We start from the raw sequence: 10049 nt of genomic DNA, 5'->3' as shown, positions 1-10049 counted from the left end.
AAGAAGGCATATCCCTTGGGCTGCATCAGAAGCAGAGCCATGGACAAATATTACACATGCATGTACCTTATTTGAGAGATGACCCCAGACAGCACCAAAAGTGGGAGGGACAAGAGGTAGGGAAGAGAAGACAGACTAATAGAAGGTGTGCTGTCAAAATTACCACTGTTGGAAAATAGAGCTACTCCCACTGGAGAATTCTGAGATACAATGTAGAACACGCTCCTCAGCAGTAGCCAACACAAGGGGAAAAGGAGATGAAGTACTGATTCACTAGCTCCCACCAGGCTTTGGTTGAGGGCTGGCCCTGAAGGTCATTAATACTCAGGCATTTCTGGCTTGCCTCACACAGGCAGAGAGCAAGGGTCTGGAGGCAGATGGCCTCAGGTAGGGATGCAGATGTTGGCAGTGGAATGTTGGCTGCTGCTATCCAAGGGTATATAGGAAGGGTCTGAGTAGTAGACCAGAGGACAGTCACCTATCAGCTATTCATGAGCCAGGGGTTTCCAAATTTGGGAGTGAAAGACAGTACCCCTGATACATCCTGTTGTCTTCACTGTTTGCCCGGAAACTCACCAGCCATCTAATTTAACCCCTGTCAGGGCATGGTGGCTCTTTGCGAAGACCTCAGTAGCAGACGAGGGGAGACCAGTTTCACAAGGCTCCCAAACCTCATTCCCACTGCCACCTTAGAGACCTGCATGCAGAGAGGTCTCTACTCACCATTATATTTCATGCTCACCATGAGGCTGAAAGTTGGCATCTTTCACATATACATCTCATAGAAGAAACTGGTGCTCAGAGAACTGCAGTGACTAATGTAAGGCTGTCCAGCAAGAGAGTTGGAGTCAGGACTGAAACTCATCCCTGAGTCACTGCCTTTCAGGAACCCAGTCTCCAAGCCTCCACTCTCTAGAAATGAGCATTAGACAAGGCAGCGGCTCTTATTCATCATCATGTCTTATAAATTAAAAACAATGTTCATGAGGTCATTTCCATGGGGCTTTGAGGTTGGCTGTGTAAATATTTGGCCTTCAGGGCTCTTCTCGGCCAAGCTCCTCAGGGTGCTGACGTTAAACACACTCCTTCAGGAAAAATGCAATTGGTCTCAGGAAGCCCCTGGGGTCCAGCTCTCAGAGGGTGTCTGCTCAGCCTAATGTATGACAACACAAAGCCCTTTTTTTCCTACGACTTTTTTCTCATTTAAGACAAGAAAGATCGCCCTCCTCTCGACAACACACATACTCAACAGTCATTAATACGCAGGCATTTAAAAACATTTGTGATCAGAAAGGTCTGTGTTTTCTCATTTCTTTACAGTCAGGGAGGTTTGAGAGTGAGAGACAGGAGAGAGGGAGAAGGAGAGAGAGAGGGAGAGGAAGAGAAGGAAAGGAAAAGGGAGAGAGAGAGGGAGAGCAAGGGGGAGGGAGGACAAAGGATGAAGGGAGGGAGAGGAGAAAGCAACCTTAGTATCCACCAACAGAGCTTTGTTAAAATATGTTCTATCTGTGCATGGGGTGCTGCAGTCATTTAAAATGTTGCTGCAGATCTACATGTAAAAGCCTACAATAGCCTCAGGTGACAATGCAGGTTTCAGAGCAGGCTAAGAAGCTGTAAGTCCGTCAGAGGCTTGAGTCTAAGGCATGGAGTGTATCATGTTGAAGATGAGCGGGTGGCAGCGACAGAGCCAAAATCAGAGCCGGAATCTGAGGATAGAGTGTTCCAGAAGGAAGTGTATCTTCATACATCACCACACCTGAAAGCAGATCCTGATCCAGCCACAGAGATGGCAGCTGAGTCACTGCCTTTCTCCTTTGGGACACTGTCCAGCTGGGAGCTGGAGGCCTGGTATGAGGACTTGCAGGAGGCGCTGTCCTCAGATGAAAATGGGGCTACCTATGTCTCACCTCCTGGAAACGAGGAGGAAGAACCAAAAACCTTCACCACTCTTGACCCCGCCTCCCTGGCTTGGCTGACCGAGGAGCCAGGACGAGCAGCGGTCACACGCACCTCCCAGAACCCCACCTCTCCGGATTCCAGTCAGAGCTCCCCGGCTCAGGAGGAAGAAGAGGAAGACCAAGAAAGGCCCAGGAAACAGAAACACAGTGGCCAGTCCCCGGCACGGGCTGGAAAGCAACGCATGAAGGAGAAAGAACAAGAGAATGAAAGAAAATTTGCACAGCTATCTGAAGAGAACAAACGGCTCAAGCAGGAAATCGAGCGCCTGACCAGGGAAGTGGAGGCAACTCGCCGAGCTCTGATTGACCGGATGGTTATTCTGTACCAAGCATGAACGGCTGGGACCAGCACTTCCCCTCGGGCCACTTCTGACCCTTCCTGGAAGTATCTACTGACCACCTTCTCACCAATGCCAACGATGTACCCCTCCAGCCCCCATCTATTCAGTAGGGGGAAAACTTAGGGTAGATGACAGGAGAGGGTCTCGGCATGTATATAGAGATTGTACATTTATTTATTACTGTCCACATCCATTAAAGTGACTTTCTAGAAAAAAAAAAGAAGCTGTAAGTCAGTACCCAACTAAGTGCACAAAAACTGATAGAAGGGGTGGTCAGCAGAAGCTTAGCAGCAATTTCCTCTGAGTGATGGGGTTCCAGGTGGTTTTACCTTTATTCTGTGATGATTCCTCTTGTGTTCGCCCCCTATGGCCGCAGTAACCAAGTACCACTAATGGGATGACTTAGATTTATTCTGTCTCAGTTCTGGAGGCCAGAATTCCAAGATCAAGTTGTCAGCAGGGGTGTGCTCCTTCTGGAGGCTCTAGAGGAGGATCCTTCCTTGCCCCTTCCAGTTTTGAACAGTGGCTGTCAATCCCTGGTTCTCCTTGGCTTGCAGCTGCAGCATTACAATCTCTGCCTCTGTCATCATGTGGCCTCTACCCTCTGTGTCTGTGTCTCCTCTTCTTATAAGGATACCAATCATGTTGGATTAAGGCCCACCCTACTCCAGCCTGACCTCATTTTAACTAATTGCCTTTGTAATGACCCTATTTCCAAAAAGGATGGAGGTCACATTCTGAGATCCTGAGGATCAGGACTTCAACATAACTTTTGGGGAGGGGGCACAGTGATGAAAAATGGTGATCTATAGATTGTGGGCAGGGCCCAATTCAGGAGGTGAAGGTGCCCATCACTTGGGGACTCACCCTCTGTGTTTCTGGACAGCCACACCTTCCCCCAGTACTGTGGGAAGCCTGAAGAGTGTCCCAAATGCAGAGATATTCCACAGGAAAGAAGGGGTCATACCCTGGGAAGGAGTCTGGGTCTCTGGCAAGATGACAGGGGATACCAGGTGAGGGGTCTGAAGGCTAGTGCAAGGAGTCCTCCTAACAATGCATCTTGGTGCATTGGAAGGGTGTTAGATGCATGTTACTAGTGGAAGGTGCAAAGAGGGGCTGGTACATCTAAGATGAACTAATTGGACAGAGACAACATGCTGGGAATATTAAACCAGAATATTTTATCATGAATCCCTTGTTCATTATGAGGATGGACCTGGAGGACAGTACAATATCATAGAGTCTTCCCTATGGTGGGGATGAAGACGACTTGGCCTGGTGGAAGAAGAGCAAAGCCCAGGGGCCTGTGGGAAAGAGAGACTGGGAGGTCAGCATGAAAGAAGGTGCACAGGCATATGTGGCTCAGGGCAGGAGCAGTGGGGGAGTGGAATCACTGAAGCGTGAAGAACTGGGGGACTTTCCAGATACACCTTCAAAAACTTCTTTTTAATAACATTGAATTCGTAGAAGTGATTATTTGTTAATTTAATTTTAAATTTTATTTTATTCTTTTTATTCTTATCTTTTTAGATTGATAAACACACATCTTAGAGAGTAGAGAGAGCAAGAAGTTAATCACAGGATGTGAATAGCAAGGCATTTAAACATCTGGTTTCATTACATGCTAGGGTAATATTACTATCTTAGGATACTGAAGTCTTTGATTATTCTTTTTTTTCAAACCTCACAGTCATTAGGCATAATGATTTTTTTAGAAGTGATTCTTTATAATATGTGTGTGAGGTATAAAGAATACCAAGAAACGAGCTCCTATGCATCCATTAGGGTCTCTTCATCCCACCTCTCTCCTACCCAGACGTAACCGCCACACCAAATTCTGTGTTAACCTGTCTTTTGTCATTCAGACACAGTCTTGCCACCTATGTGTGCCTCCCTAAAAAGAACCTTGTGATATATATTCTTTTATGACTTGCCTCTTTGCTAATGGCCAAGTATGTACCTGTAGTTAATTTGTTCTCAATGCCACATTGTTCTCACTGTATGAATATGCACAAATTTGTCCACTCTCTTTCCAGGGAACACATGGCTGCCCCACAACTATGCTACTGTGAGAAGTTTCCTGGTGCCTACCTCCTGGTGCCTGTGTGTGGGCACTTGCCCAGGAGGGGAATTGTTGTGGCACAAGATGGGCATGTCAGCTTTGCCAGCTGATGCCAAACTGGTTTTCCAAGCATCCCAGCAGGTTCATATGCCCAGTGAGGGCCAAGGATCTGTACTGCACCACACCCCGGCCCTATCAGGTACTCAGTCCTGTTTCTCATACATTTCAGAATTGTCAGGATATTGTTTACAAGTGTCGCAAAATAATCAGGAAATAAGGCAATAAAGTAATTTATCATTCAAAACAAACCCAAACCAAAAAAGGGGGGAAGGATGGAAAATATAAGAAATATTTGTTTGAAGGGGAGCAAGGTGAGATCCCCTGGTCCCTGAAGCAGCAGGTATTCTAGGTGGAGCACTGTGGGAACGGCCCTATTGGCTGATCCAGTCAAGGGCTCCTCAGTAAGGAAACAAGATTATATTTTTCATGTTTGTTCTTTCCATAAAATCCATGACCACAACCCTCTTCTGGAACCACAACTTCATTCTCTGTGACTCCTGTGAGCTCCCACGTCATGACCATCTCCCTAGTCCTGGGATCTGGAGAAGCAGGAGCCAGGAGACTTCTCATTGTCTGCTGTAGCAATGTTGTGAGAGAGCTTGACTCTTTCTACAAGCCCATCCTACAGGTGAGAAAGCTGAGGCTCAGGGGATTACATCAGCCCCCGGCCAACAACTTCAGAGGCCCCAGAACTCCTTGTGAGGGAAACATGCCGTCCAGACCATCTTCTCTCCTTTGCTTTCTTCTCACCTTTTTTGTTTGGGGCCATCTGGTCACCCCATCTTCCCTGCTGCACATACAGGTTCATTTCGGCAGTAGCTGGAATCTTCGGGCACTGCTGTGAGGCTGGGTTAAGCCAGGCTTTCTGCTCCGAGGAGAAACAGCTCCTGAGAGCTCAGGGTCCCATTCTGGGAGCTCCTTGCCTTCTCTCCCAGCCCCGGGGGTTCACCTCTTCTATCTTCCTGAGGCTCTACCTTTCCCCTGCCCACTGACAAGAGGAAGGCCACCCCTCAAGGGAACATACTCTACCAAGGAGCTGAGGTATCTGGGGCAAGAAGGGTTAAAGCAGCGTCCAGGAGCAACCAGGAAGGTTGTCTTGGAGGAGGAGGAGCAAGCAGGCTGGGAAGGGCCTTGTGGCACTCCAAGGCAGATGAGCTGAGGGCAGGAAGAGCCCCTCCTCCCTGCGGCACTCCCTGTGGAGCTGGTGCTCAGAGTGCAGCTTCAATGGTCCAGACCATGTATAGGTTGATACCCAAGGGCCCCGGGGGTGGAGGCTGACCCCAGGACATGGTGGTCCAAGGGTGTGGTGGCCGACCCTAGGTCTGGTGGCCGACCACAGGGGCCATGGCAGAGGCTCTTGGAAGAGTGTGGGCAGCTGCTCCCCTCCCGTGAGACCTTCCCTCCTCCTCATTCTTTCTGGACTTCCCCTCCCCAGTGGGAACAGCCTCTTCCCCCACGGGGCTCTACATGGGGCTCTCTTTACCCCCAGAGAACCCTGGGTGTTTGATACCTTGCCAGAGCGGTGTGATGACCTGAGGTCCCCCATCTCTTCCTTTCCTTTACCTTTCGAAGGTATGGCCCAAGGTAAGCCTGCTGCCTCCCAAAGAGCAAGACAGATTCAGTGATAGCCCTGCCCTGCCTTCCCAAAGCCCTGCTCTCCTCCATCGGCATAATCACCCTCCTTTGCTGACACACCCTCAGTCTCGCTGTGCTGGCACCTTCTAGAGAACTTCACATACCTGTTCAGCATGATGGCCCTATGAGGTCGGTGAAGAGACAGGCTCGGAGAGCTCATGAGGTGGCCAGGAGGGAGCCTGAGCCAAGGTTGACTGCAACTCCTACCTCAGCCCAGGGCCTCACTCAGCATGCCCGTCATCATCACTGCTTGCCTCTGAGACGTGGTTTCCTCACGGGACCAGGGGTGACAGGACCCAACCAGCTCAGTGTCCGTGGAGACTCTGCTCCCTGCCCTGCCCACAGGCAGACATCGTGCTCTAGGTGACTTCTGTGGGCTGGCCAAGTCTCTCGTCCCTAACATGCCTCTAACCCGGCCTCCTAGCTGTTTATTCTCAATCGTGTGAAGAAGCCATAAACTGTGGAGCCTGCCCAGGTATTTATTTTAGTTAGTAAAAATGCCTTGGACTTTGCCAAGAGCCATTTGACTTTAATTGGAAACTTTTGAGGCATTAAGAATGCGCCAAGGTTTAAGACGTGTCCAAAGGCTCTGCAATCATCGATCATGTGAGCGCTGCTTTGGACCAGGTGGAATGAAGACAACCTTTTAGCAAATCCACCTCCCTTAATGGACTCATTTATAATAACTGCATTGCTGGGCAGCACGTCTCCCCCAGAACATCATGAACGCTGGCCAGTGCGTTTAAAAGCTATGAACATCTGGTGACTGTAAACCAGGAACCCAGAAAAAAACAAAACATGACATAAAAAAAGGCAGCTCAGGGAGGGCCAATAAGATGGCCTCCATTCTGTGGTCAGGGTAGACACTTCCCCTGCAATGTGAAGGAAGCTAGGGAGAGGCACCATCTGCTGTTCCTCCAAGAAATGTCACCTCAACAGCTTTGTTTATGGAGGATTACCAGGTGCCAGGCCTGGTCAGGAAGCCTTGGCCAACTGCTCTGGCCTCATCTCCTGACATGTTCCCACTGGCCTTTCTCAGACCCCACCCCATTACAAGGCCTTTGCTTAGGCTCTTCCCTGTGTCTGGAGCACTCCCCCTCCCTCTCCTCATGTGTATTAGTTAGCTGTGGCTGCATAACAAACTACCCCAAAACTTAGGAACATAGAACAATAAACATTATACTGGTCTCTGAGTCAGGAAGCCAAGAGCAGCTTAGCTGGGTGGATCTGGTTGAGGTCTCTTATGAGGTTGCAGTCAAGCTATAAGCAGTGGCTGTAGTCTCCTATGGCTGGATTGGGGCTGAAGGATCCACTTCCAAGCTCACTTACATGGCTGTGCGTGGAAGTCTTCAGCTCCTCACCACATGGACATCCACAGGGATGCTTGAGTGTCCTCACAGCATGACGACTAGCTCCCCCAGAGCGAATGATCCAAGAGAGAGTCAATGTGGAAGGTCCAATCTTTTATGACCTGATTTTGAAAGTGATACACCATCATTTATGCTGCATTCCGTTGTTTACTGTGTTGAATAATGTCCCTCAAAATTCATGTATACCAGAACTTCAGAATGTGAACTTATTTGGAAAAAGGGTCTTTGCAGATGTAATTAGTTAGGACGAGGCCATTCTGAATTGGGGTGGCTCCTAAATCTAGTGACTGGTGTCTTTATAAGAAGGCCATATGCAGACACAGAGACACAGAGGAGACACAGGGAAAGAGAGCCATATGACAATGTAGGCAGAGATTAGAGTGATGCATCTATAAGCCAAGGATTGATTTCTGGCAGCCATCAGAAGCCAGGAGAAAGTCATGGGATGGATTCTACTGCAGAAACTCCAGAAGGAACCAATCTTGCCAACACCTTGATCTTGGGCTTCTGGCCTCCAGACTGGACTGGAAGAGAACAAATTCCTATTGTTTTAAGCCCCCCAGCTGGGGGCACTTTGTTACAACAGCCCCAGGAAACTAATACATGTTGGCCACATACAGCCCTACAGTCCATGTAGGAGGGAGCATGAGGGTGCAACGAGAGATGGGGACACTGGGACTGCCTACCACATTGCCTGAGCTACTCCACTCATTCTTCAGGACTCAACGACTGTGGCTTCCTCCAGAAGGCTGGGCCTTGTTCCCTGCATGGATCATGTACCCTGGAGCATCCAGAGGACCTCTGTAATACACTCCCACTTGGAGTTGTTTCAACTGTCTTTCCGCCCTATTTGGACTGTAAGGTCCAAGATGAGGGCAGTTCTATCTTGATCACCTCCTGACCTCTCTTATCCCTGGTGACAAGCGCATGCCCAGCACACAATAGGTACTCAATAAGTACATGAGTGACTGTGGGATGTGCTGTACATCTTCTACTTCAACCACCCCTCCATTGTCAGTAACCTTCCTCTGAGGCTCAAAGGTGATAGAACTCATCAGGTCACTCAGCACACCAGGTATGCCTGGTTCCAAGTTCTGGGATTTTCCTACTACATCAACACTGACTCAAAACAGTTGTCAGTGGTGGGGTGGGGTGAGACGGGCCCCAAGGAAAGGTACCTACTTCAGGCGTGACAATGTCTCCTGTGGGGGGCAGCTGGCCATGGGCCTTTTACCTGGGAATCGCTTGCTGATCATCACTGCCTGCACATGGTGACTGCTGGAGCCTGCTCCTCCTAGACTGGCTGGGTCATCAGGACCTCAGGACCCTCACCTTTACTCCCCAAAGCACTGTGGAGACCAGGCCAGAACAAGAACAGATTTACTGATGGCTCAGAAATGATGAAAGGGAAACAGACACAGAAGCTAAAAGGACTCAGAGTGTACCAGGCTGCAGGAATGACATGGGCTATGTCCTGTGGCCCATTCTCCTCCTTCTCATCCTACTCATAGTGAATCATTAGCTACAGGCATGCACAGACGATATTTCCCAACCTCCTGTGCAGCTAGAAATGGCCATGAGTCCATCTAAATTCTAGCCAAAGGGATAGCAGAAGTGTCACATGGGACCCCCTGGAAGTGATGTAAGGTGAGAAGGGTGAGTCTTTCTTTGCTCCTTGTCCTACTTTCAGCTTCCTGGAATGGCAGAAGTGATGGCTGATGCTCAAGCAGCCATCTTTAACCATGAGATGGAAGCTGTGTGTTGAGAATAGCTGTACAGGAAAGGTAAAAGAGTTGGAGTCCCTGATGCCTACCTCTGTGCTTTTTATATGAGAGAATAAACTTCCATCTGTCTTAAGCTATTGTAATTTGGATTTTTCTGTTAATTGTAGCCAAACTTAATCCCAATTTATGGAGGAGATTTTGTCTTTTGTGCTTTAGCCAAGGTTCTGCTATCAGAACTTTCTCACACTACTCTGAGTACTTGCTGAGCTGTGAGGGGACCACCAAAATGAAGCCCTGGATCTGTGGTCTGATGACGTCTCATTCATGGGGGAGGGAGGTTGGCCATTTTGGATGCTCTCAACACTCCAGCTGCCCCCTCTGCCTTCTCATCCCCAGAACTCAGTCTCCCCTCTTGATCCTGGGGACAGAGAGTTCACATTTATTGAGCACCAACTGTGTGTAAGGCAAGTTACTAAGACATTCATGTCAATGATCTCACATGGTTCTTTCCATTATTCCCTGAGATGGCAGTGGGATTCTAAGGATGAGGAAGTTGAGGGTCAGAAATTCACTACATGCCTCTGTCCCACAAGAGGATATCTATCAGCTCCTAAACATGGGGGTGACCTGTCTGTAACACCCCTGTTGGCTGTGCCCAGCTTCTCAGCAAGCCCCCTGTAGCATCTGATCTTCATGGAGTCTAGCTCCACCCCTCCTCCCTACCTCCAGGTCCCTCACCCACCTGGAGAGAGCCCCTTGGCTACCTAGAGAAGCCTCCTCTCTGTCTCCACCCTCACCTCTCACTATATTTGTCCTGCTCACTACACTCCAGGCACTCTGGCTGCTCCTCAAACAAGCCAAGCTCATTCTGGCACCATTGCCATTGTTCCTTCTGGCCA

The 10049-nt window shown here is 49.1% G+C and overlaps 1 protein-coding gene and 1 pseudogene across 1 annotated transcript; both read left to right on the top strand.

Moving 5' to 3' along the window:
* Positions 1-1634: 1634 nt before the first annotated feature.
* Positions 1635-1851, top strand: LOC131761257 (DDIT3 upstream open reading frame protein). The gene has a single exon (XM_059071787.2). It carries the CDS (start codon positions 1644-1646, stop codon positions 1758-1760), a length of 117 nt encoding a protein of 38 aa, XP_058927770.1. The 5' UTR covers positions 1635-1643; the 3' UTR covers positions 1761-1851.
* On the top strand, positions 1787-2293 carry LOC131761256 (DNA damage-inducible transcript 3 protein pseudogene; annotated as a pseudogene).
* The last annotated feature ends 7756 nt before the right edge of the window (positions 2294-10049 follow it).

The sequence above is a fragment of the Kogia breviceps genome, chromosome 8 (genome assembly GCF_026419965.1).
Source record: "Kogia breviceps isolate mKogBre1 chromosome 8, mKogBre1 haplotype 1, whole genome shotgun sequence".
Lineage (NCBI taxonomy): Eukaryota > Metazoa > Chordata > Mammalia > Artiodactyla > Physeteridae > Kogia > Kogia breviceps.
Note: the sequence above shows the minus strand (reverse complement) of the source record. Positions and strands in the feature narration are given on the sequence as shown.

Bases quoted from the DNA above. Each gene is read 5' to 3' on its own strand.
- LOC131761257 (XM_059071787.2), top strand. From the start codon at position 1,644: ATGGAGTGTATCATGTTGAAGATGAGCGGGTGGCAGCGACAGAGCCAA.